The sequence below is a fragment of the Antedon bifida genome, chromosome 4 (genome assembly GCF_963402885.1).
Source record: "Antedon bifida chromosome 4, ecAntBifi1.1, whole genome shotgun sequence".
NCBI classification, from domain to species: Eukaryota; Metazoa; Echinodermata; class Crinoidea; order Comatulida; family Antedonidae; genus Antedon; species Antedon bifida.
Window position 1 is genome coordinate 1,437,798 of NC_136229.1, and position 26,951 is coordinate 1,464,748.

The following is a 26,951-nucleotide window of genomic DNA, read 5'->3' on the forward strand; positions in this document are numbered from 1 at the left end:
TTTTAGCAAAAAAATCGTTTTGGTGAAGTTATTAAATTAAATAGCGCCCTCTTTTGCCATCTTGGAGACAGACGTTCTTTGTCTTGTTGGGCATTTTTAGCAATTACTGCATCGCGAGCGGAGAGAAGTTCGGAACTAATCAGCAGAACTTTGGAATCTTTTTACACGCCGGTTCTTCAGTTAATTACCGGAGATCTCTCAGTCATAAAACATAAATAGATCGATCTGACTGTTGAAAAGTAACGAATGTTAAGCATTCAACTAATAATATCTTCTTGATAAAATGGAGTTATTATAGGCCTGATTGTACTAGGCCTACTACCGACGTGTGCTTTGATTTGTTTTGGTGCTGATTTTGAAGTTTTGAATAAACAAACCGACTAGTCAGGCTAAGCATACACTGCACTGCTTTCTATTGCCTAAGTTTCATTCTTTTATACCGGTGTTCGGAGGCCGAACTGAATTTTATCCTTCATTGTCCAAGGTTTAGAGGTAAGTTCTTTTAAATTATTATTATCCATCGTGACTGACTATCTTAGAATTTAAATATTCTGTGAAAAAAATGTTTTTTAATTTCTAAATAAAACATTAATTGAAGTTTTGTAAAGCTAGGCAAATGGTATGGAATCAATTGAATTGTTCAAACAAACTTTTGTTGGTAAATAGAACTGATTTATAATCAGTCTCGTTCCTCTTGCTGAGCCATTTTAAGTGTCTCATGCTTTTGGAAAAAAAATGAGGTGGATGGCCGCTTAAGGATTTTCTATTGTACTTAGTCAGATTGTTGGTGGCAGGAATCTCAACTCTTCCATACTAAGATCCTGCAATTTCTGAGTAACTTCCTGATCACCTGGATATAACAAACATTTTAACCACCTGGATTTCTGCCACCTTCCCATGACACCTGTAAAATATTCTTAATTTGGTTGCCTTCCCTGTGAACACCTGGATTCATGGCCATCTTTCAGAGCACCTGGAGTTAAGTTAAGTTAAGTTAAACAAGTGATAAGAATTTGTATCAAAGCAAATGATTAAAATGTTATTTCCAATAATTAGTATTGACCTTGCTTTTTGTTTAATGCGGAAAGTTAATTTCCTTTTAAACCAAGCTATAAATGTTACACAAAGTGAGATTTGAAGTGATGTTGCTGAATATAATAAATAATGTAAAACACTTATGAACTTTAAAAAGTGAAAGTCAACAATATACCGGATATTTTGGAGTTCCCTAATGAGGATACTAAAAACACTACTTTAAACATTGTACTGTACAATGTAGGCTGCACTTTGTAACTATATCATGATGTTGTCAGCGCTTGTCTGCTTTATATTCTCAATTTTGTCCAAGTAGTCTCACTTGCATGAAGAAGTACGTTGGCCGAAAGGTCTGCTAATTTTTTTTTGTCTGTTTTAATTTATCGTTATGATTTAGCTTTTTTTTTCTTATTTTATTTTGTATACCTCCATTGAGATCCAACCACTGATACCCAAAGAATTGTAATTTTTTCAGTAATTTGCCTTTGGATTTATATCATGATGTTGAGTTTTAGTATTTGTATTCATGTTTACAGTAGGTTTACATAGAACTGCATTTGATATCCTACTTTTTCAGCAATTCAAAAAACATTGCCAATTGTTACATACTGTACACGTCGCACGAGATAATTCTTACTTTTGTGTAAGACTTAATTTATTTAACTTAAATTTGCAGTTATAATTTTTTTTATAGATTATTTTTATCTTGTTCTGGTGGGTAAGCCTTACGTCCAGAAGATAAAATGTAAGAACAAAAATTACACAAATAGCAATGTACAGTAAATAGGGATGACGGCGTGGGGATGAAAATATGGATGACGGCGGGCAGAATCCCAAGAAGTTAAACTATTTTATTGGAAATTAATTTAACATCTTTCAAATTGCTGTAAAACAAACAATGATTCAAAATCTAATATTAGTATTTAACTCAACAGTACCATTGGCATCTGCACTCAAATTCCATTTACACACCAATTTTCAAGATGTATTGAGTTACTAAGAACACTTATGTCAGACTTTCTAGTATAAACAAATTAGTTCCAATTACTTCTCAGTAGACTATTTTTGTGACATTTACATACGTCATAAATCTGACAGAGAACTTTTAGGCACAGCAAAGAACAGACTGTTAGCGCTGCTGAATACCATAATTACTATCCCTACAGACATGAAGACGATGCCTTGTATATCTTTTTTTTATTATGAACAGGATTAGGGTACAGTACTGTAGGCAGCAATTTTCTCCACCCACCCTAATTCCCCGGTAGAGGTGGTCATATTTTACATTAATAATTATATTTAAAGCATCTTTGCATCATCTGTTTTTAACCTCTCGCTATGGCCTTGATGAATGCATTCAGATACAAGTACATACTGTTGTACCCACTGTAGTAGCTACCACAGTAGACTGTAAATTCTCAACTTCCAAAGTTCATTGATTTTAAAATAAAATTGCATAATATTTGTACTTTGTTTTGTATACGCATCATACATTGCACCTGTTGTTGTCTAGGTTATATAAATATCATTAATAAAAATAAAAAGATAGTCAAAATAAATATACTACTGTCATGCTGTACAAAACAGATAAGGAATAGGAGTACAGTAGATTACTATATTTTTGGTTTGTCCATTGCCCTGCTTTTTTAAAATTTAAAAAGTCTGCAGATGATCTATTACTACTGACATACTATTGTTTACTCAACTGTTATTATTTTAATATCAATCACACTTCAAGGTCAAGCTATAGCAATACTTCAGTATGTGGTAGTATACAGTAATGTCAAGATCAATAGCCAGGCTTTTTTTCACAGAAGATGTTTTCCACAAAAAGAGCAAAAATCATCTACAGTACATACTGTAGGTAGCTACTGTAGGGTAGATAAGCAAGCTGATCTAATTTGATACTGTGGTCATATTTACTGTAATGCATAGTGTTCACCATAGAGAAATACAGTAAGTTAGGACTAATAATTAATAATAGTTCATTCTTATATACAGTAGCACATATAAGCAAGCTTCCAATGCGCTGTACATAAATTAAAACATACGAGTGGCAATAATTTAAATTAATGAAAAACTTGTTTGAAAAAGAAAAACTTCAACTGGGTCTTGAAAGAGTTTAGAGTGGCACAATGTCTGATTGAAATTGGAAGGGAATTCCACAGAGCTGGAGCTGCCACAGCAAAAAACAAAAAACCCCAAAAAATGTCTGCATGTGTACACCAAATTATGTACACGTTCGGTCATTGTTCCAGGATCCTCATATTTCAGTCTTCTTAGAACTTGAGGCAATAAATTATAATAAATCACTGTCTATTTGGTATAATTACATACCATATTGTGTAAAGTACTGTAATCGGTGTAAACATTAATTTGATTACCATCATTTGTGTACTGTATGTTTTTTTTACAGTTCAAAGTACTGTGACAGTACAGTAACTTCAATTATAGCATTATGGAAGAAAAGGCAATCTATTCAACTGTATAACAAATGATTTTAGCATACTTTTAAAACTTTTATTTGAAAAGACACAATGAATTTATGAAATATTGTACTGTAAATTTAATCCATTTAAAGTACATTGATAATTATTAAATGTTAAACAATTTTTCAGTGTACAGGCAATTTTTGTGTATTTACACTATCAAACTTTATGTGAAAAAAAAGTAATGTGCATGATGTCTTATCACTACCATATTTGGCCACACACTTTTTTGGTCAAACTAGTTTGATAGTGTAGACCGAGATTTAGTTTTAGTAGAAACATGCCCATTATTGATCAACCTTGAATCAATATTGTATTAGACATAACAAACATCCCAAGTTGTATGCTAAAGGATAGGAGAGTGTTTACATATTAAATAGCATTCATTCTACTTCATTCTACATTGTACAGTACTGTAGTTCGGCTTACAGTGTGACTTTCATGAATGGAAAACAAATTCTAACAAACCTTTTCACACCTCCATTTTAAGGTGCTGCACCAAGGTACTGTACTGAAATGTCCCTTGAAAGTGCTTAAAATAAATAGAAACAAACCCGATTTAGTACAGTAGAATAGTAAAAGGAAAAAAAATAGATACAGTATACTAGTACAGGTATCAGAATATATTGTGACAGTCATCTCACCGGAAACCCTTGGACTACTGGCCTAAAGCTCTGTCTACACTATCAAACTAGTTTGACAAAAAAAAGTGTGATGTGCCCAAATATGGTAGTGATATGCTCAAATAGGGTAGTGACTGTATGACATCATCATATCCATATATGGGCACATCACATTTTTTAGTGTAGACAGTGCGTAATATGTCTGGTTTTCTGAAAAGTCTTGTATTCTATTTCAAATGGTAAGAAATGGAGTTGCCAGCCCTTTTGGACAACAAAGACAAACAAAGTCTGGTTTTGGGAGAATTGTTGGTTTTCAGACGGTACCGTAATAAGGAGAGTTGACTGTATTGTATTTGTTCACTACTGTACAGTATGCCATAAACATTGATATCAAGTTTGTTTTTTAAGTACAAACTTAATATGAACTTAACAATTTATGCATACAGTAATGTAATTAATTATACATTTATCAGATCCATGCATTCATCACTGTACAAGTTGTTATTTTAGTAGCAACTTACTTTCTAAGTATTTCCTATTACTTGAAATACTTACTATGGCAGTGTGGAATTATGAATATACTAGACCGAACTATTTACATAATTACACACACAGGTTACACAGCATTTTTTTAATGGCATATTCCAGGTTTTTCATCAGTAGTAAGGAGTGAGAGACTATCCATCCTAGACAGTCAAGCAAAAGCTAAAGGAATATATAATAATAATAATATTTATTCGGCCATATTTCTTAAAAGTGCGTTTTACATTTCATCTTGCTAGGAGCAATTAATAGACTTGAGCCCAAACAGAAAACTGCTCTTACTCCATCAAAATAATAATAAAATTTTAATATTTTAATAAAAAAAATTTAATAATATTTTAATAAAAACTTTAATAATATTTTAATAAAAAAATTTAATAATATTTTTATAATATTTTCTATGATTATGCCTACTAACTTTTCTTATTACCTAAAATCTTTTTTTTTATTAGAAATAATTAGGAAAGCATTTACTGTGGAATTTTGTGTGTGTGTGTGTGTGTGAGTTCTGGTCTTGAGGGAGTCTTAATTATTATTACTTCTTACCATGTTCCGTTACGTTAATTTGTGACTAGACATAATAGCCACTCTTGTTTTTATTTACAGTATAGTTCATTAATATCTCTATTGCACACAGACAGGGAGTTCCTTCTACTCTGTCTGTACAGGTCATACAGCAAGACAAAAGAGAAAAGTTCTTTGCTTAGGTAACTCTAGTATATAAAGAACATTGTCTAGTAATAACAAAGAGTTAATTGTGCTATTCATAGATTTATTATGATTAATAGTAAATAGACAACCAGCCACATTGAGTTCTTCTGCTTTTAATAACTTTAATAGTCATTTAGACTACCAAATGCTAAGATTTCTCACCGTGAACTTAATTGCTTTAAAACGATTTTTCCCATTGGCAATATTTGTGCTAAAGTTCAGTGTCGTACCACTTGCTGTGAGCTTCGAGTGGTTTACAATATGTTACAGAGGCTAGGGCTGTGGTATTGGGACGCCATGCAGTACTGACACCATGGTGGTACGACGTGGCCTGTGCATAGTTACTGTACATCATATTAAGGTTTACAGATTTAATTTGCTTATTATGGTCTGATCAAATAATTTATACAGGATAATATTAGAAAATCGATTTTTAATATCCGAATTAGGGGGTAGGTAATAGTTTTGATATTGTTTGTCTGTTTACAGTATCAATACGTGTACAGTATTAGACCAGGTGTATCTAGTACTTTTGTATGAAATACTTCTAATTAGTACAGAAATTTAGGCCAGTTATAGATTATGTAAATCTGTTATAAATATATTACTACAGTACTGTACATATTGTACTTAACTACGCAAAAAATTAATTTGGCCTACAGAAGATTCATGGAAAATCACATAGTAAAACGACCAAACAATGAAAAACACTGCTTTTGGGTTTTCAAAACAGTATCAAGCAAAATAATGTAATTAATCAGAAGAAACAAGATTATGTACCAATGATATGCATACGTAATATATACAACATCTGAAAAAATTTGGGTTTTTTTTTTACATTATCACATTTTCAATTCACCTACCAACATTTTTTATCAGGACAACTGAAGTTAATTATAGCAAGAACCCTGTGTAGACACATTTACTACAATAGCTTTTGTCCAAATTTCTCAAACTACAAAAGTGAGATCAGTTCTTTGAAGTGTTTTTATAATTAAATTTACAGTAATGAAATGTTGGCAATGAGTTTTTAGGTAATAGAATTGGTGAATTGTATGATCATTTAACATCTGTAGAAAAGATTAACCTGTAGGTATAATATAATAGTTGTTTATACAGTATTTGGATTTTTAAGCTAATATTTTAATACTGTATTCCTACTTTTCTACAGTTAGACAAGAAGGATACTGTAACTGTTACTGTACAGTAGGTCCTACGTACAGTACTGGTTATAATTTAATATAACAATAATTGTACATTTTGGAAACACGCTGAATGTTTGCAGTTTATATCAGCTGCTGCTTTTAAGGATTTTTTCGAGAGCTTTTCCAACTTTTGTAAGTCCTTGATTGACACCGAAGTGTTAAAGGTGATGTCGTGGCCGTATTTCATTGCACTGATGATGTTCGACATAAATACAGTGTACAGTACTTTATACTATATCTTATTGTTCTTATTTTGCAGGAATTATGAAGCCTGACATTGTTACTTGGACAGTAGTATTTATAGTTATCAGTTGTAAGTTTGTGCAATCTCGTCCTCGTAAGCCGCCGAACATTATACTCATTTTGACAGATGACCAGGACGTTGTGCTAGGTAAGTTTTTTATGAATTGCGTCATTCAAGTTAAAATATTTATTCATTTTGTAAACAAATGCATGTAAAGTAGAAATTACCTAATAAAGAATACAGTAAAGCTCTGTGTACACTATCAAACTTGTTTGCCAAAAAACGTGTGATGTACCCAAATATGGTAGTGATATGCTCAAATATGGTAGTATGACATCATCATGTCCATATATGGGCACATCACAGTTTTAAAGTTTGATAGTGTAGACAGAGCTTAACAGTACATCAAACACAAGACAGTCATACTGTAAGGCCTAGTATTTTACCGAAATATGAGTTTATATGCAGTAAGTACTGTACATGGTATTATCATAAACATTTGTACAATTCTCACCATACAAGCCTTCAAACATTAAATTACATTGAATTATTGATTGCTTTTCTACTTTTACTTTTTAAATGACATTAAATAAGGTACATTTATCATTAATGAAGCCTTGTCAATTGTGTATGCATTACTGTATGTTTAATTTATTTATAGAATATTTTTTGGTGTGAATGATTCAACTAAATTATGTTTGAATGTGTATTCCAATTTACAGTACAGTATAACTAACTGTTGTTACAGTATATAAAAGTACTCTGTAAACTAATTTATTGTGTGTATATTTGTGATCTACATAATGCTGGCAATTAGCAAATTATACATGAGTGAGTAGTACTGCTGTACAGTAATTCAAAACCTCTTTTGCTACAGTTTGCATGGGCAAAATTCTCCAATAAACAATTCTACGCACATACATTCTATATTTTTCTGAGAATTCTATGAAAATCATGCATTTAAAATTGTTTTCATTAGCGTTAAAGGTTTTCGTGAATGGCAGATTTGTAAGTTTAATGTGTCCTCCTTTGTACAGATGTATTGTCCCCTAAAAGCATGAAAAATAAAGATTAATTATAGGTTGAATAGATTATTTTGTAGTTTTAATAAAGTTATTCACTTCTGTAGAAAAAGTCAACAAAAATGATTGTTATTATTATTATTTAACTAAAAATCATTGTCTGACAGACAATTTATAGGTATTTTTTCTTTAAATTACATTTTTTTTTCGATCCAGTTTTGATAAATTGAATAACTATGTGACATTAAAATGGCACAATCAACAAAAAAATGTAAGAAATTATTTTTTTGGGAGATAATACATCTTTAAGCACAATTATAACGGATTGGATTTTATATAGACCTACTGTATATCTTTTATAATTGAAATTGTTATAAATTTAAAAGGTTCGATGTCAGCTATGAACAAAACCAACCACCATCTTGCCAGAAATGGTGCAAATTTCATCAACGCATTTGTGACGACACCGTTGTGTTGCCCGTCTAGAAGCAGCATACTGACAGGGATGTATGAGCATAACACTGGTGTGTTTGACAACCAAGAGACATGTGTATCCAAAGAGTGGATTGAAGGCCCAGAAAAAAGGAACTTTGGTGCCTATCTTCAGCAGAATCAGTATAGAACAGGTATGTACTGTAAAGCTCTGTCTACACTATCAAACAAGTGTGAAAAAAAAATGTGATGTGCCCATATATGGTAGTGATATTCCCAAATATGGTGGTGATATGACATCATCATGTCCATATTTGGGCACATTTTTTTTTTCACATAAAGTTTGATAGTGTAGATAGAGCTTTAAGCCAAACAAAAACCAATTTTGTAATGACTTTTTTACTAGTTGCATTTTACAAAAAAAAATGGTCATATTCAGATTTGTTTTTTTTTTTACTGGAAAGAATCTTGTTCCGAGGTGTTAGTGTTGTATTATTGATCAAAATCTTTGAATAACCACCCCTGTAAAATATAGAATGCCTCAGCGGACATTTTTATAATGGGATGTCGTAGTACTGCAGGCGATAATTGCCATAAAACAGAAAGATTTATTTTGTGTAGGAATTCAAGCAATCTTCAGACTTTCGTTTTTTTTTTTTTTTGAAAGATGGATGTGGCATCAGATAATCTAGAGTTGAATCATTCAAATTCATTCATCATATTTTTTTCTGTATTTTATCACAACTTCATAACAAATTCTTAAGATTGATGCTATTGTGTACAACAGCTTAGTGAGAGTTTTTTCAATTGTGCATTATTATCATACTGCATATTTGCATGGTTTTTATTGTCATTTTCTATTATGTGGTTAATTTTTTCAGGATATTTTGGAAAATATTTAAACCGCTACAATGGTTCTCATATACCCGATGGCTGGGGGGAATGGGTATCTCTTTTACAAAATTCAAGATACTACAATTACTCTATTAATCGTAATGGAAATATACACAGACATGGTGACAATTACTACAGGTAGGTTTTAATTAAATTCACACCTGTATTCTTAAGCTCTGTTTACACTATCAAACTTTATGTGACAAAAAAAATGTGATGTGCCCATATATGTGAACATGATGATGTCATATAACTACCATATTTGGGCACATCACACTTTTTTGTCCAACTAGTTTGATAGTGTAGATAAAGCTTTAGGATGGTTTAAGAACTTGTGAAGTGAAAAAAAATGTTTGTATCTGGATGTAATATGACTTCCTATATAGGAACCATACTGTCTTACCACAAAACACAACCAGCTGTATGAATGTTTTGTTTTTTTCACAAAACATTAATTTCAAAAATGCTGTTGCTTATTATACTGTAAAGCTAAAAATATGGCAAAGTTTGTAAATTGGAGAAAATAAGAAAATAAAAAGAACTTAGGTACATCATTCACAAGTTGGTCTGATAAGCAATTGGTCACGCATGGTTGCACTTGATTGACAGTTTTAACAAGAGTAATTCACACAAGATTGGATTTCGTATTATGCCTGGTAATCTAATTTTAAAGAGCAAATACATCCTAATTTTCTGCTGTATTTTCAATCTTGGCTTTTCAAGAAATTAGAACATAGCGTAAAATGTAATAATGTCATTATTAAGGTTGAGTGAACACAGTTTTCTTACTAGTATAAATACATTGTGGTTTTTAATAACCATTTTAAACACTTTTCAAGGAAACAATTAGTTCCAAATACTGAAAATAAATCAAATCAAAGTATCTAGTAGTGTACAAAAAATTGTATACTGTAGGCCAAGTTTAGTAGTAGCTATTTTTAGGAAGTTGAAAAACTTTGAAGAAGCATAGGTCTGTATCCTCCTTGCACTTTAACCACAAAGTGAACTTTATTAGTTGATGATGTGGTTTTCAAAAACATTGGAGTTACCTCTGACCAGACAATGACCTTTGACCAGACATTCCCTAATGTGTGAATTATTTATGTGTATTTTAATTTAAGCAAAATAAAATTGAGGCACAATATAGGAAGAAAGCTTTACCTTTAGATTTGCTGTACTAGTTTTCACAGTATAGTAGGAGTTTGTTAACTGCCATTAGGTCTTTTGATTTTGTTTTAAAAAATTCCATTTAATAGCAAATGTCCTAGTTTCTTTGATGACTTTTCAACATTTATCTCCACTTTCTCACAGTGCTTCTACAGTACACTTCTGTAAGAATTTATTATAAGTAATTTAATTTGGAATTTTGTAACCAAATTTTATCAGTTCTTTGTGATGACATAAACAGCTATTCTTCAATCATTTTGTTCTCGCTATCAGCATAGTACCTCTCCAGTTACATAGTACAATAATAGGCATTAGAAAATATAAGTAACACGGATCTGTATATATAATTGTTTATGTTAATATGTATGTTTGCGACGTTTCGACTTGTTTCCAATAAACCTTCATCTGGCAATGACTAGATGTTAGTGGTTTTAATTATATACAGATAGTTAATATAAACACCAGATGAAAATGTTTTCGAACATGAAGTTTATTTTGAACATAAAGTCAATAAATATTTAAATTCACAACATTGATTCCTTTGTTTATCGTCGGGAATGAATGATATTGCATGTCATGCCATATTGAACTCATCTTGGAATAATACATATTGCCACAAGAAAATGAGTTTAAAATGAGTTTTAATGGCAGAGTAAACTGCTATTTTTATCCCTCTGGGATAACTTCATGCATCATTGAGACTTAGTTTGAATGATCACAGGTGTTGTGATACAAGTGATGGTATGAGGAAACTTAAGTTGGCCCTGTGGCTTTGCTTGACTTCTTACCCTTGTTTTCTTGTTTAACTTCTTCTAATTTGCCATTGGCTGTTTTTTTACTCCATACTCGGTCAGCTTGCTGATAGCTGTCCATGACCTCTGACATCCATTGTATCCTGTCTCGCATTAAACTTGCATACTCTCAAGTTAGTTAGACATACTGTATTACATTTTCATCTATTATACAATCATGTATCCATGTAAATATTGCCTATCAGTGAAAAGAGAGAAGCATAAACTTCCCAATAAACAATTGAGAAAACACAGTATGGACGTAAAAGTTGCTTAAACTAAGATTTTTCTTTTCGTTATCTAATGTACTGTACTTGTATGTATTCTGTACAATCACGGATAAGTGGTTAATTTACAATCTTTGTACTGTCAACTCTCCAATACTGGACACTTTTGGACTGGCCAAATACTGGTTTTTCTGGAAAGTCTTGTATTTGGGACCTTTTGGTCCCCAAGAAAATTCTCGTATCGGGAGAGTTTACAGTTTTCATAGAGTTCAGTATTGGGAGACTTTTGACTGTATCTATAAAGTACAGTAATTATTAAAAGTTTTTTTTCCCTAAATTTAAAACTTTTTTTTCAGAGATTATTTTCCAGATTTAATAGCAAACGACAGCTTAACTTTCTTTCGTCTATCAAAGATGAATTACCCAGAACTTCCAGTTGCTATGGTAGTATCATTTCCTGGACCCCACGGGCCTGAAGATGGCGCCCCACGCTACCAGCATCTCTTTGAAGGTAACCAACTACATCGGTAAGTTGCAAGTATGCAGTAAGACAAGTAAAAACTACTTTAGGTTATATCAGTCCAATTCAAAATAGGCCCTGATTTGAATAAAGACCGGTTTGTACCCCGAAAATTTGGCGCTAAATCCCGCGACAGTCATTAAAATCTTAAGAATGATTAATGAAAGAGTTATACAGGGACTTAGAAACAAATTTTCAGATCCTAAACTTACAGAAGGGAAAAAACATTTTTTTAACAAATCTCCTCTGTTGGTCTAAAGTTTGTCTTGTTGATTAATATTTATTATAACATGGGTTCAAGGATGTAGCCAATCAGACGCGCTGAAATGAGTCACATGTGCGCTCTTTATTTTTTCACTATCATGCACTTGAGTGTATTCACGGATATTCACAAGGTCGTGCATTTCGCAACATTGTAAATACCCTCGAGTGTGCCGCATCTCCACTATTGCACTCTGACTTGTGCATTATTTGAATACTAACATTTTTTTTGAAGAACAACTACATGGAATCATGTGCCAAATCCTGACAAACATTGGATTATCCAGGTGATGGAACCAATGTCAGATTTAGAGATGGCCTTCACTGATGCCTTGCAGCGCAAGAGGCTCATAACTCTTGTGTCTGTTGATGATGCTATTCAAAAGGTAAGAACATTGTTTGAAAATAAAAACGGAAGGGCAAAATAAGTGCACCCCAAAGTAAGGCTATGTCTACACTATCAAACTAATTCGACAAAAAAGGTGTGGTGCCTAAATATGGTAGTGATATGCCCATATGTTTTAGTGATATGACATCATCATGTCCATGGGCATATGACATTTTGTTGTCACATAAAGTTTGATAGTGTAGACAGAGCTTTAGATTAATTTATAGCAAATGATCTGTCCATCCATGTCCACCTTAAACTAGCCGATTCTCAGTACTGTATCTATACTTTGGCCAGTATCATACCTGTAGGCAAATTCTGTGATACAGTGTCACATGTATCATATAGTACATAAGCCTAACCATAATTAGGCACCAAATGTGATGGGATATATATTACATATTATATTTCTACAGAATTTATATGATACTAGACAAATAATGCCATATGTGGGATACAGTACAAAGATTCTGTTGCAAAATGAAACTAAACTCACTATTTTTCAATCATTAAATATCCATTTTATAAACAGAAAATGTCATAGCATGTTTCCAACTAAAGTAGCTGTAGACAAACACTGTCTACAAAAGCCTGTAAGTTATACAAACCCCCACAGAATCTGTATTGGACCAACACAAGATTTATATTTCCCAAGATCAAAGGTTCATTGATTTAATGAGCACTAGCAATGCACTCACATTCCTACAGTACATGCATACATATGTATTTAGTTACTGTAACTGTCAATTCATATAACAATATCATGATTTGTTGCTAGATCCATTAGAGATGATTCCCTAATGGCTGGCACTATATCATAGTGGCTATTTTGGGGTAATACTGAGTTGTTGATTGATGTTTTTTGACTTCTTGTTGAGTTTTTGTTATCACCTATTACAGGCTAATTTATTTTGATATATTGGCATTTAAAACTTGATTAATGTTATTTTGAGTGCAATGACAGTGATGGTTATTGAATACAAATCAATGGTACTAGTTCTGAGAAGAAGAATATTATATATCAATTTTTACCTGTTATGCCATACCTGACAATTCCACCATCGACAAAATCTAATCTCTCATACACACTGCTTTTTCAATTGTTTGCTCTACTCCTTTCTCTTCTTGAACTAGTCATAGCAAGATGAGTATCTAAAGCTCTGTCTACACTTCAAACTAGATTGACAAAAAAAGTGTGGTATACCCAAATATGGTAGTGGTATGCCCAAATATTGTAGTAATATGACATCATCATGTCCATATATGGGCACATCACATAGAGTTTGATAGTGTAGCTAGACAGAGCAAATGTTGCATTTTCACAGTTGTGCCTGGAATTGGAATCAATTGGAGAATTGGACAATACGTATATAATATTCACATCAGACCATGGTTACCATCTTGGGCAATTTGGACTAGTGAAGGGCAAGTCGATGCCGTATGACTTTGATTTGCGAGTACCATTCCTTATCCGTGGACCCGGCATTCCACAAGGGGTTGAGTAAGTATTTATTCTACTTTTTTTGTAATTCTAATTTACTGACCTTTTTCATAATTTGTTGTGATCTGTTCTAGATTGCATTCTGACTCTTCATGTATTTATACTGTAAAAAAAAAAACATGAATTTTACTTTTCTCTCCAATTTTATTTAATTTATTTAAATAATTTTTTAACCATTTTCAGAGTTCCAAATATGGTTCTGAGTATAGACTTAGCACCAACTATATTGGACATGGCGGGCATTTTAATACCAGATCACATGGACGGGGTGTCCATCTTGAAACTATTTGAACAGCCAGGCAATCGGTATGTGCTCTTTTTCTGTAAATTTGTTTTTCAATATATTTGAAATCAATGTTTAGCGAACTCTTAATAAAGAGAAATGATGAATTGCGATGATGTCACTGGGTATACTGTCGGTTTTAGCAGATATATCCCCATGTTTTTTAATGCGAGGAATTAATAAAAACATGTAAAAAACCATATACTAAATAGAAATAACAAATTGTTTGCAATGTCTCTTACCATCCTAATGTAGAAAATGTAAATCTGAATATTTATTTCACTTTTTATTAACTCAAAATGTAAATAACGTATGTGGTTTTAGCTAAAACATTCAGAAAATTTTACTTAAAAGTTTTAGTTTTACAACTTTCTATGCAAAAACATATGAAAATTTGGGCCTTCAATGGTTTATTATGATTTTAATGTAGACATCTGTTCACCATGATACTAATAGCTTGTAAGTTGAAGAAAAAACACATTTAACTAATCTATTTAAAATGTTCAGACTATTAAGTCTGAAGATAATTTGTAATTTAAACAAATATTATGTCCGAAATATCTTGAGTAATGAGTAATGTAATATTTTTAGAACACTTATTTCTGAATATAAACCATAGTTAAGTCCCAAAAGGATGCTTAAAAGTTAATAAGCAATCACTTTAGGTCTTATATTTTGATCCATTAACTTGCTCTCAAGTGGATCGTTGATTATCCAGCACACACCATTACACATGGGTAAAGTTTAACAAGAAACATAACAAGACATTGTTAGTTATATTTCAACTGTTTCTAAACAAACATAAATGCATTAAGATTTAATGTTGTGTCTACTTGCTCACAACTAATGGAATTGGATTCAAGTTACTTTTAAGTTAATTTTACTTGCATGCTGGGTTTATTTGGTTTGCACATTAAATGCACTAAATGCTTAGGATGCTATTTGATTTGTATTTCACTTGTTGTATGGCACGGAAAAAGAGCAAAAATCTTGAAATAGCGCCAAAAAACGATGTTGGTAATGTTCAGACTAATTTCTTACTTAAACAGAACAAAAACGTAATTCATATAACAGCACTTTTCTTGGCAAAATGTGTGTGAGAAAAACCATGTCACTTGTGTAAAAAGTGATTTTTGATTTTTAAAAAAATATAGTTTTGCAAATAAATATGCTATCAAGTGCTGAAATTAATCTGAACATAGCCAAGCAATTATTAGACCGTAGTGTGGTAGTCCGCTTATTATTTAGCTTTTGCTGCACAGGCAATGTAAGTGGAAACATCTTGGAATGTTGGAACAAAAATGCTGGAAATACAAGTAGGTTGGCTAGCTGCATTCCACTCAATCCACAATAATTATTCACATCAAACTTCTAATTTGCATAATTCGCATAATTTGCATAATTTCCACTCAATCCACAATAATTATTCACATCAAACTTCTTATTTGCATAATTCGCATAATTTGCATAATTTCCACTCAATCCACAATAATTATTCACATCAAACTTCTAATTTGCATAATTTGCATAATTTCCACTCAATCCACAATAATTATTCACATCAAACTTCTAATTTGCATAATTTGCATAATTTCCACTCAATCCACAATAATTATTCACATCAAACCTCTAATTTGCATAAATTTAAGTTCTATGACATTTTCTAACATAATGCCCACATTCAAGCTAATGCTACTTTTGTTTTGTTTTCTTTCGTTTTTAAATTTGTTTTATCTTTCATTATTATTATCAGATATGTGTTTAACAATGAATGCCTTTATCCATTTCATTATTTAACCAAATACATAATCTATATAACCTCATAATATTATTCTAACCTCTTGGGCCAATTTAAAAAAGGAGATGTATTGATACATCAGTGTACAGTACAAATTACAACATCAAATAAGATAAAATATATTAATTTATGAAAATACAATTTAAGATTATTATGTTGAAGTTTGTTTAAAGATGTATTGTCCCCCAAAAACATGAAAAAATAAAGATTAATAAAATCAGATTTTGAATAGGCAATTTCACAGTTTTAATAAAGTTATTCACTTCTGTAGAAAAAAAAATCATCAAAAAAAATTATTTCACTTATAAAAAGACAAAAGAAATGGTTAATTTCAACCAAAAACCATTGTCTTCCAGACAATTTAGGTATATTTTGCTTTAAATTACATTTTTTTGGTGGAAAATGTTTTTTTTTTGGATCAAGTTTTTGGTCATAGTGAATAACTATTATGTGATATTAAAATGGCATATTCAACAACAAAAAATTATTTTTTAGGGGGACAATATATCTTTAATATAATAGTCTAATGGCAACAGGTACAAATGAATTCTGTTACGGTTTACACCTAAAACAATGAAGCAACACTTAAAATTCCTTATAGAGAGCATGGTTTAAACTTGTTAAAATTTACCTTTTTTTCCAAAGTTTGCATATGTGAAAATGTTTTTAACAATCTAATACAGTAGGGACATTAACATTTATTTAGAAACAGTTCAAGAAATAAAATCAATATACATTAATTACAATAACTTTTATGGTAACATTAAATAAGAACTGTTTATTAGATGAATTTATTCTGTATTTTCTCATATTTTATAAGGAAATTAATCACACAGCTTTTGTTTGAATCATTCTCACTGCAACATTTCTCACACATTCCGATGTTTGTGTTTCAACATGTTAATGATGTCATACTGTTAATTAGACTTTTAAAACACACATTTACACAGTTGAAAGTTTACACAAGTTTACAGTGTACACAGTAGACATTCAGAGGGGTTTAATGCTAAAATGTGAAATAAATTTCATGCAAAATATAGTACAAATCTAATAATAATCCACATGTTATCATACCAGTTCAGTCAAATGTTATTTAAAAACCTTTCTAAATTGTGGTCGTTTTAATACCTTATACGAACGCTCTATACACTAGGACGATAATGATCAAGAATAAATAGATTTTTTTTCTTACATAAAAAAAAAAATAGAAAAGTTTTTATTCTAGAACTATAGGATAACAATTAATGCTGTCTTTGATAAAAATATTATTTTTTTAAATCCAATCAAATGATGTCATGATCAGTACAAACAATGAAATCGTTTTTGGTTTTGGTCATGATTGAACGCACAATAAAAGATTATCGTATAGTTCTAGGATAAAAACTTTTCTAATTTCTTTTCTTTTATGTAAGAAAAATGCATATTTGTCTGGTTTAATCATCTAATTGTTATTGTCCTAGTATAAATAGGATTTTAGTATAGTGACCATTCAAATTGGTTAGCTTTAGGTTGGGTAGACTTTTTACATCTGCATTGAAAATTAGCCTGTAAAGAGGCCAACTCTAAGGTTTTATTGTTTATTTTATGCACTTCATTCTAGTAATTTTATTTTAAGAGAAGTAATATTCTTTAATAAAAATAAAGTTAATCAGAAAGTATCAACACTACTTGGGTAGAATAAACAAGAACACTTGTTAAACTTACTTTGTTTTGAAGTTAATTATCAACCTCTGACCGGATGTTTTTCAAATCATGTTTGTTGCTTTATCCATAAAATACCCTATAACTTTAAAAAAAAATACAAAATGATAGCTTGCACTATACAGTACATATATTGGCAGGTAAGAATGCAATAAGAAAAGTTAAAGACATCACGAATAGAAGGTGATGAAAGGATGATAGGATGAGGAGGTTGTTGACTCCCATCTTACAAACAATTTGTCAACTATGATCCCAATAAGTGTACGTGTAAGATAAGGCAAAAGGTGAATTGATATTTAAAGATGTTGTGGAATATAAATAAAGAACCCAAAATAATACTACTATGCTTAAAGTCTCGTCGGATATAAACTAAGTGGTCTTGACAGAGGTCAGTGATCTAATGTAATGCAGAACTTGTGCATGATATACATCACTTGGAGCTTGATATACATCACTTGGATGGAGCATGATGCATCCTACATTCAATAACCACATAGCATGCATCTAGCGAAAATTTATATCTAAAGTTGTGTGTACTTAAACCAGTATTTGTTAGATTCATTGTAGACTACTTGAGAATAAAAAATGATAAAAATAAATCACAAATTTGTATTCTTAAATCTAAATTAAATTGTCGTTATATATATGTGCAACATTTATATACTTGATTAAAGGTTCCTAACTTGTTTGTACTTTAAACCATTACTTTACTGACATAATTTATTTAGAAATAAACGAGGTCCAAATGGTAAAAAGAAGAAAGTATTCCGTTACGTAGGAACTGAACCTTGGAGAGATACCTTTCTTGTTGAAAGATCGTAAGTACAGTATACACATTGAAAATGCTAATTTTATTTCCTTCAATTCATACATTTGGAGAGGTAGCCTACATGGGTGTTACAAGTATATAGTTAAATTTGCTTACTGAATTATAAAAACAATCTCTAATTTTTCAGGAGAACTGATGAAGAACTAGAGCGTTATTACAACAAGACAGCTAGGCTAGGAATGCAAGTTACAAAAGGAGATAAATTAAGAGAAGAGTGTGAAAAACCTGAATACCAACCACCTTGCAAGCCAAAACAGGTCACTTCATACTAACATTCTCCTGCTAGAACTTACAGTATATTAGGCCTAATCTATCTTTCTAACCATATGTCTGTTGCTAGAACTAGATCTGCTCAGTAACAGTAATTTAACATTGCCTTTTGCAATTTGATGTATTTTTCTTTATTGTTTTATTGTCTATTATGCCAAGCAAAATGAATTTTAAAGTGGACCAATAAAATTTCTTGTATCTTGAATTTCTATTCATTAAAAAAATATGTGATCCCAACAAACTTCAATCTAATTTATTCACTTTATAGTCAAAGATGCACAGATCTTCCATTTCAGGCCGGCTTGCAACATCATTGGGTTCAAGACTTATCTTACTGTTTATTTTAATTCTGCAGGCAAAAGAATGTATTTTACTGGCAGATGGATCATTTCAAATCAGAAAATGTAGAAAAAGGGAACTGCCACCAACAAATGAAAATAATAGAAAATGTGTCTGTCCTAATGAAAAGAAAAAAGGTCGAATGAATAAAGAAGAGAAAAAGCAACAAAGAACATTTTTAAAACAACATGTAAATAAAGGTAAATGTAAAAGAATGAAGAAGATATATATAATATGCAAAATTAAACTTTATTAAACTTTAAAATGGTATTTTCATTTATCTTTACATGTTTAAAATATAACTATGTAATACATTTTCCATTTGTGCAAATTTTAATCTATACTTTATTTCTATTGCATCTTTATCATTTTATTATTTAAAAAAAGTTACACTTCACAACAGCAGTTCATTCACCTATTCTTAAATCCTTCTTCCTACTGCCAGTTCATCTAAACTACTCCCTCACTTTACTACACACACACACCTGCCCGAGTACTTAAGGTCAATTTTAAGTGCAGGAGTTAGTTATTAAGTAATGACTAATATTATTCCATCAAGCAGACTACAGTCTGAACATTTTCAGACACGGTGAATAATTACGATTATTCTTCGTTGTTTGTGAATGATTTGATTCTATTTTGGCTTCAAACTTTGATGTATATTAGTCATCAGTTGTGTGTGCTTAATTCTTCTTTCCAAGCACGTATGTGTATACTAATTAAGCCATTGTAAATGTTTTGCTTAAGAAGAACCTAAATCAAAAGTCAATGGTTTTATGCAAGAAAAAAAAATGTTTTTTTTAAATTATTCTTTCTATGCATGTCGTTTTTGTATGTTCAAAGGAACATATTTTGTTTATGAAGAACCTAAACCATAAACATAAATCTGTCTACTTCTTAGTTAACTTTGTATTGTTTTATGGTTCATTTTTTACAAACATCTTATTATTCACATTGATCTGTTGATCAACTTTTGGAGTACTTTACTCAAGGCCGTAGCGAGAGGTTAAAAACAGATGATGCAAAGATACTTAATATAATTATTAATATCTCTGCTGGGAAATTGGGGTGGGTAGTGAAAATTGCCTCTTGCTGGCTACGGCCCTGGTACAGTAATTTCGTTAACTTTTTATCTCCTTTCAGAGAACATAAAACTTGGCCGATTCATAGAGGGCGAAGAACCATCAATAGAAACACCAACCTTAGGAACGGTTGCTCTCGTAAATGATGACTCCAATATTTACCAAGCTGATAGCTCACTACTTAATCATGTAGTTGTTGATCCTAAATGCCAAGTATTTCCCAATTCTACCGTTTATTGCATTTCAGATGTAAGTGAAGTTGAATGTAAAAATGACAATTTATACTACTAGTGAAGCTAAGGGTTTTATTAAGAATTGGTGGCATCAGTAAATACAATTTGATAGAGCATAACACTAACAATCTAGGGGTTCTAGGTTCCATTCATCATAAATATCAAACTCTCGCAATACCAGACACCTTTGGGCTGGCCAAATATGTCTTGTTTTCTGTAAATTCTGGTATTCACAATATGTTTTTAATGATAAAGAAGAATTTGGTATCTTTTTGGACCCCAAGAAAAGTCTTGGGAGGGTTTCCGGTTTTCAGAGAGTCCGGTATTGGGAGAGTTGACTGTATTATGCTATAACATCATCAGAAGTTATTCAAATTGTTTCTGTTTGATCTTTTTTTAGGTATTCTCATCCAGAAAGTCAATACAAGAGCACAAAGCTTTTCTCCAGCGACAGATTGATAGCGTGCAAACACAACTAAAATATTTAAGAGTTATCAAAAACTCGCTCAAAGATGCAAAAGTTATAAAGAAAGAAAAACTATGTGTTTGTCCTAAAGAAAATGATAAAACAGAAAATATGTAAGTTGTAGTGTCGACTGAATTTCATAATTAATTTGACAATATAAGTATGACAGTGTAACTGACAAGATTCAATATTCAGATTATTATTCTATAAATATATCAAGATTAATATTACTCCATGACAAGAATACAAACATTTAGTTCACAATTAAAATTCACTTTTTTTTTCTCAGATATGCAGAAGAGAGACAGACACCAAAACGAAAGAAAAACCAAAAAACCCAAGAAAGGTAGGGATTTGAAATCTTACTTTCTTATCCTCTTTATGCTTTACAGTACATAGAGGATCCATAGCTGAATGTCAGTTCCCTATGTTTTGGTCAGTTACCTCTGTTCTGGTCAGTTTCCTCTGTTCTGGTCAGTTTCCTCTGTTCTGATCAGTTCCCTGTGTTCTGGGCAGTTACCTCTCTTCTGGGTAGTTCCCTCTGTTCTGGGCAATTCCCTTGGTTCTGGTCAGTTCCCTCTGTTCTGGTCTGTTCCATCTGTTTTGGTCAAGTCGTCCTAGGCAGTTCCATGTCTGGTTAATACATTCCATTTACTGATCTACTGTTCTTCTCCATGTTTCATTTAATCAGCCTCTCTTTCAAAAGGATAAAATAAATTAAGAACAAATATGCCATGGCTGTTTTTGCACATCTTAATAAAGATACAACCTTTAATATACAGAGAGTCGAAGTCTGTTGAAACCAGCAGATCTAAAAGGCGAGGAAGAAAAGGAAGAAAAGAGTTAGTTTGCAACAAACCAAATATGAACTGCTGGCAACATGACCGAGATCACTGGAGGACTCCGCCATATTGGACAGGTATGATTTTGTACAAAAGTAAACCATTGTTATGGGTTGTACGTACTTTAGTATTTTTTGAAGTATCGCTGAACCTGTTCTATGAAGCAAGTTGAGCCTTACAAAGCTTGTTTTGAAATTTTCAAAGAAATCTTTTATTCATCTTTATTTGAAAACCTACCTGGTCATTTGACATTTTCTAACTATACTTTATGTATTTAGCACAAAAAAATGTTTTAAAATGTATGTTTCATGTTTTTCTCTAAAGATGAGATGATCTGTGGCTGCACTCAGTCCAATAACAACACTTACTGGTGCTTAAGAACTATAAATAAAACACATGATTTTCTCTACTGTGAATTCATTACAAAGTTTGTGGAGTTTTTTAACCACCGAACAGACCCACACCAGGTAAGTCTCTTTGAATTCTATCATCAACTAATTAAAATAAATGTTAATTATTCTATTCAACCTTAATATTAATTTGATTTCAATAAGATTGAATGAAAATTAAAATAAATCTTATTCTATTCATCAGGCATGCTATTCATCCTTAATATTTATTTGATTTCAATGATATTTATTGACATTTTGTTTTAAAGTTTTGTGCTTATCTTTCAGACCACTAATTTAGCACATTTATTAGACACTGGTATAAGGCGGCAGCTTCATGAACAGCTGGCAGACATGAAAGCATGTGTAGGCAGTAAAGATTGTACAACAAAATCGTTAAATTATAATAAAAAACAAAAAGGTAAACCCAATGAACAAATGTTTGTCTGCAACATTTCAAATAATGTGGCACATACACTCTGACAGGAAGCACATACTGTAGTCTTTGTCAATGCATAGTACAGATCTAGTTATTACTACTTAAAACTTGAAATAAAAATGTTCAATTCTTTTTATTTACAGCAACCAATAAAAAACAAAAAAAAAGGAACGGATCTTGACGACGATTGTAATCAAGTATGTATAAATAGCATACATGTACAACAACCAACACATTGCTAGTTTAGAAAGTTGTGGCTTGGTGGTTATGATGCTTGGCTACCACTCCAAGGGTCCTGGGTTCAAGTCCCGTCACATGTCAGGATTTTTTCTAAGGACCAAATTACTCCACTCCCAAAGACTTGTAATAAGACTTTGTTTATGTAGAGCATCTTGTGTATATGTTTGTCTTGTGAACCTCTGAGGGTCCCTAATGATCAGCAATAGCTGGATGGATCACCCTCATTAAATATGGTTAAAAAAGACGACTAAAAGTATATTGTGAAATGATGATATCATTTTTGCTTAGACAAAATAGGCTTATTTATGGAATTGAATAGTTTGGTAAAACTTTTATAGATCTGAGATTTAGTGTTGAATATTCAGGTTTGAGAACTAATGACAAGAGGAAAGGGACTTTCGTTTGCTGATACATGTACCTTGAAACTTTCTTTTTCTCTCTGCAGGTTTCTATGATTCGATAGATGAGGGTGCTACCATTTAGGCAATAACAATGTTCAAATTAGAAAGCTCAGATGACAACGATGCACTCACTTGAATTAGAAGGCAGAAACTAAGAATATGCTATGTTTTGATAGATTATTAGTGGTTTGGTAATAGATAGAAAATGAGTGTGAATCATGGTAATCAGAACCATAATCTAGAAAGTTCAGCTCTGGGAATCTCAAAATGTGTGTATTACAGTACATAAGATGATGATAAACAACAACAAAGTACTCTAAAGGCTCTGTCTACACTATCAAACTATTTTGACAAAAGGTTTGATGTATTGTGGTAGTGATATGACATCATTATGGGCACATCACATTATTTTGTCACATAAAGTTTTGATAGTGTAGCTTAATATTGTCAAATAGTAGTTTGCTTGGCACTAAATGACTTTCTAATTGTTCAACTCTTTATATATGGCTCTGCTGGTGTAGAAATATATGACTCTAAGTAGAAATTAGATCAGTCTCCAGAACTTAAATAGATCTTGTTTATCTATTTTAGAGCAGTGTTGAAGACGAATACCACACCTGTTTTTACCCATCTCCAGTGGCCATATTCACCATTTGCACACACTAAGGAAACACCCTTAAAAAGTCTCTTATCTAATTGACTATCACTTATTAACTTAAGAGAAAAGCTGAATACAGCCACTGGATATTGTTGATGTCAACATTCACAAGTCACAGCACTAATTTGTAAATCATTTTTCAATGAATTGTTACAGTAATATGCAATTATGGCAGCTAAGTAGTAATTGATAATTTAAACTGAAAATAAAAATTGTTTAAATTTTTATTTTTAAATGAAATATACTGCTATATTTTTGGTCTAAATTTGTGTACAGAAAAGAAAATATGAAAATAACATTTTATTTAATGAAAAAGGAGCAGAATTAGTTCTTGCACCGAGGTAAAAAAAAGTGATAGTTTAAGTTAATTTACTAAACTCTAAAAATGACTAACTTTTTACTTAAGATGTCTTGTGTGTTTTATTCAACACATCACTTTATACAGTATGTCTTGTGAACTTTTTGTCTACTACATTTTGTTGTAATTTAATTCGGTATGCTTACATAGGATTTCTGTTTTTTCTTTACTTTTGTATCTGAGATGATCTCTACGAGATGAAATATATAAAATAAAGGTACTACAGTACCATGTAAGAGCAATGATGCATGACATGCACGTCATCATAAGGAGCGTTCAATCAATGTACAAACGAGATGAATACAGATCAAATGATAATAGAGGGAGCTTTTGATTTGCAACGACCTAAGACTAAAATCGGTTTCACTTTTTTTTTATGACCATACATCCAAAAAAAAGGTTGGAAATGTGCATTGTTGTGATACAGAATCCAACCTATACCTAGAATTTAAATTGGGTCCAACAACATAAATTGCTAAACCAAACTAATGTGCAAAATAAATTCTAGGGTGTCGCAACTGAAAGTTCCACAGCTTAAGTCGTTATCAATTATCATAAAATTGAGTAAATCAGTAAAACTTTTTTGCTATCACCTCTATGTTCCTGTCATTGCAAGTCTAAAGTATTTTTTGTCTGTCTTTAGAATACTATTTTTGTAATAATTTTATAACCCTAATATATTGTAGTTAGTTTTTTTTTATTGCCTAAAAAGATATTTTTTTAATGCTTATCTACAGTCTATAAAGTAAGTCTATGCAATAGGTGCTGTATCTTTACTTTTAATGCAATAGCATTGTAGAAAACAAATTAACCATGGGAGGAAATAATGTCTTTTAAATGTGTTTTATTGGCAATATAAAGTATGTATACAACTCAAATGATTACGTGATCAGCTCAAATGATCATGCGATCAGCTCAAATGATCATGTGATCAGCTCAAAATGATCATGTGATCAGCTCAAATGATCATGTGAACAGCTCAAATGATCAGTTACAGCTGAACACCTATGGTCTTTAAGGTATAGAACTATTCCCACTAACATTGCAATACCTATTTCTGGCATCTACAAGGCGTCTCAATCAAAGTGTAGATATTCACCCTTGCATTACAAATCCGTCCTACCTTATTTAAAATAAAATTGTGCTATGAAATGTTTGAGTAAGGATATGATATTATTTTAAACACCCATGAATAAACTTGTGACTTTAGTTCATTAAAATCAGTTGGATGCCATGCTTTAACATTCATTATAAATTATTGATTTTTTTTTTATAATACAATCAGGTAGTAGCTACTATCTAATTTTATACAGGTTTAAATTTAAATTAATAAATTGAATCATGGATTAAAGAATAGAATCCATGATTGAATCAATTCTTTTTCAAAATGTTAATGTCTGCAGTACTATATATTTTTATATCTACAGTACTCTGTACAATACTATCTTTTTAGCGTCATCACTCTATGATGATACTCCTTTCTACTAATCTATTCTAGAGCCTGGGGTAGGTACAGTAGGATGCCACGACTACTTACCGGTACGCAACTTACATGATCAGTACTAGTCAGGTTCCTCATGTATGAAAATAGGTTTTCTGTATGGTCATTTGCCATTTGGTCGCCATTTTGAACTTGGGCTATTACCATGGTTACGGGATCGTGAAAATTTGTTACCTAGCATTTTTGGTATCCTAGCACCATAATAAAGTGAAATCAAGTGAAATCTCACTTTGGGCATTAAAATCCTACGGAAATACACGAGGACCCTGACTATACAGGCATAGGCCTTTCTTTCAACCATTCATAATTCCTTTCCACTTCTATTTTTTTGCTATATTTTCATTAATAATGTTTTTGTTCCGTCCACTAGCCTGACGAAACATTATTTCTCCTCCCCACAACCACCATCGTTAAACTACACATACTGCATATGTAATGGGGGTGGGGTGTTGGGGGGTTGGTGTGAACTTTTTAGATAGGCTATGATAGGTGAGGGGGAGGGGTTTGAAAATTATGGGCGGAATTAAACGATGACGTCATATGAATACGAATTCAACGTTAACCAAACATAACCCACGATGTAATCTATACGCGTTCTGATTAGTTGATGTGTTCTGACCAATAATACTCCGATTTGGGTTAATTCATTAGCAAATAGGTGCAATAAATATTTTCTAAAATAAAATACATGCACTTAATAGTAAATTTGTATCCGGTTTCAATTACAATACGAGATATTAAATATTTTAAATCTATACATTCAATTAAAATGTATAATAATTAAAAATTTCGAAGATTATAAATCCCAGAACCGTCAATTATTGTGGATTATTCCATTTTATTATCGCCGAACTAACATGACAAACAAGGGAATTTCCAGTTTTCGGAGAACATGGAAAACCCGACAGAAATACCTTCATTCTGAAAAGTGTTGAATTCGAAGGAAGACCAACATTTATCGTACGAGCAGTTGAAATAAGCATTAGAGAGTTTATTTTACAAACTATTTACTTCCCTGCCTGGCTTCAACAGCAAGCAGCAGCAGGGCTTGCCTCCGCTGATGTAGTAG

At 31.6% G+C, this 26,951-nt stretch overlaps 1 protein-coding gene across 3 annotated transcripts; it reads left to right on the forward strand.

Annotated features, from left to right (window-relative positions):
* Nucleotides 1-83: 83 nt before the first annotated feature.
* LOC144841186 (extracellular sulfatase Sulf-1-like) lies at nucleotides 84-25,701 on the forward strand. Of its 3 annotated transcripts, none has more exons than XM_078697425.1 (20): nucleotides 84-492; nucleotides 6,866-6,997; nucleotides 8,259-8,498; nucleotides 9,186-9,336; nucleotides 11,740-11,910; nucleotides 12,400-12,550; nucleotides 13,878-14,053; nucleotides 14,237-14,359; nucleotides 15,599-15,652; nucleotides 18,564-18,653; nucleotides 18,792-18,921; nucleotides 19,290-19,473; nucleotides 20,417-20,604; nucleotides 20,989-21,167; nucleotides 21,344-21,400; nucleotides 21,837-21,973; nucleotides 22,221-22,363; nucleotides 22,574-22,706; nucleotides 22,868-22,921; nucleotides 23,410-25,701. In XM_078697425.1, exons 2-19 carry the CDS (start codon nucleotides 6,871-6,873, stop codon nucleotides 22,903-22,905), a joined length of 2,472 nt encoding a protein of 823 aa, XP_078553551.1. In that variant the 5' UTR covers nucleotides 84-492; nucleotides 6,866-6,870; the 3' UTR covers nucleotides 22,906-22,921; nucleotides 23,410-25,701. The 3 variants fall into 3 exon arrangements, with proteins under 3 accessions (XP_078553551.1, XP_078553552.1, XP_078553553.1); XM_078697426.1 differs by having other exon boundaries at nucleotides 22,868-22,900; nucleotides 23,383-25,701; XM_078697427.1 differs by lacking the exon at nucleotides 15,599-15,652 and having other exon boundaries at nucleotides 85-492; nucleotides 23,410-25,700.
* The last annotated feature ends 1,250 nt before the right edge of the window (nucleotides 25,702-26,951 follow it).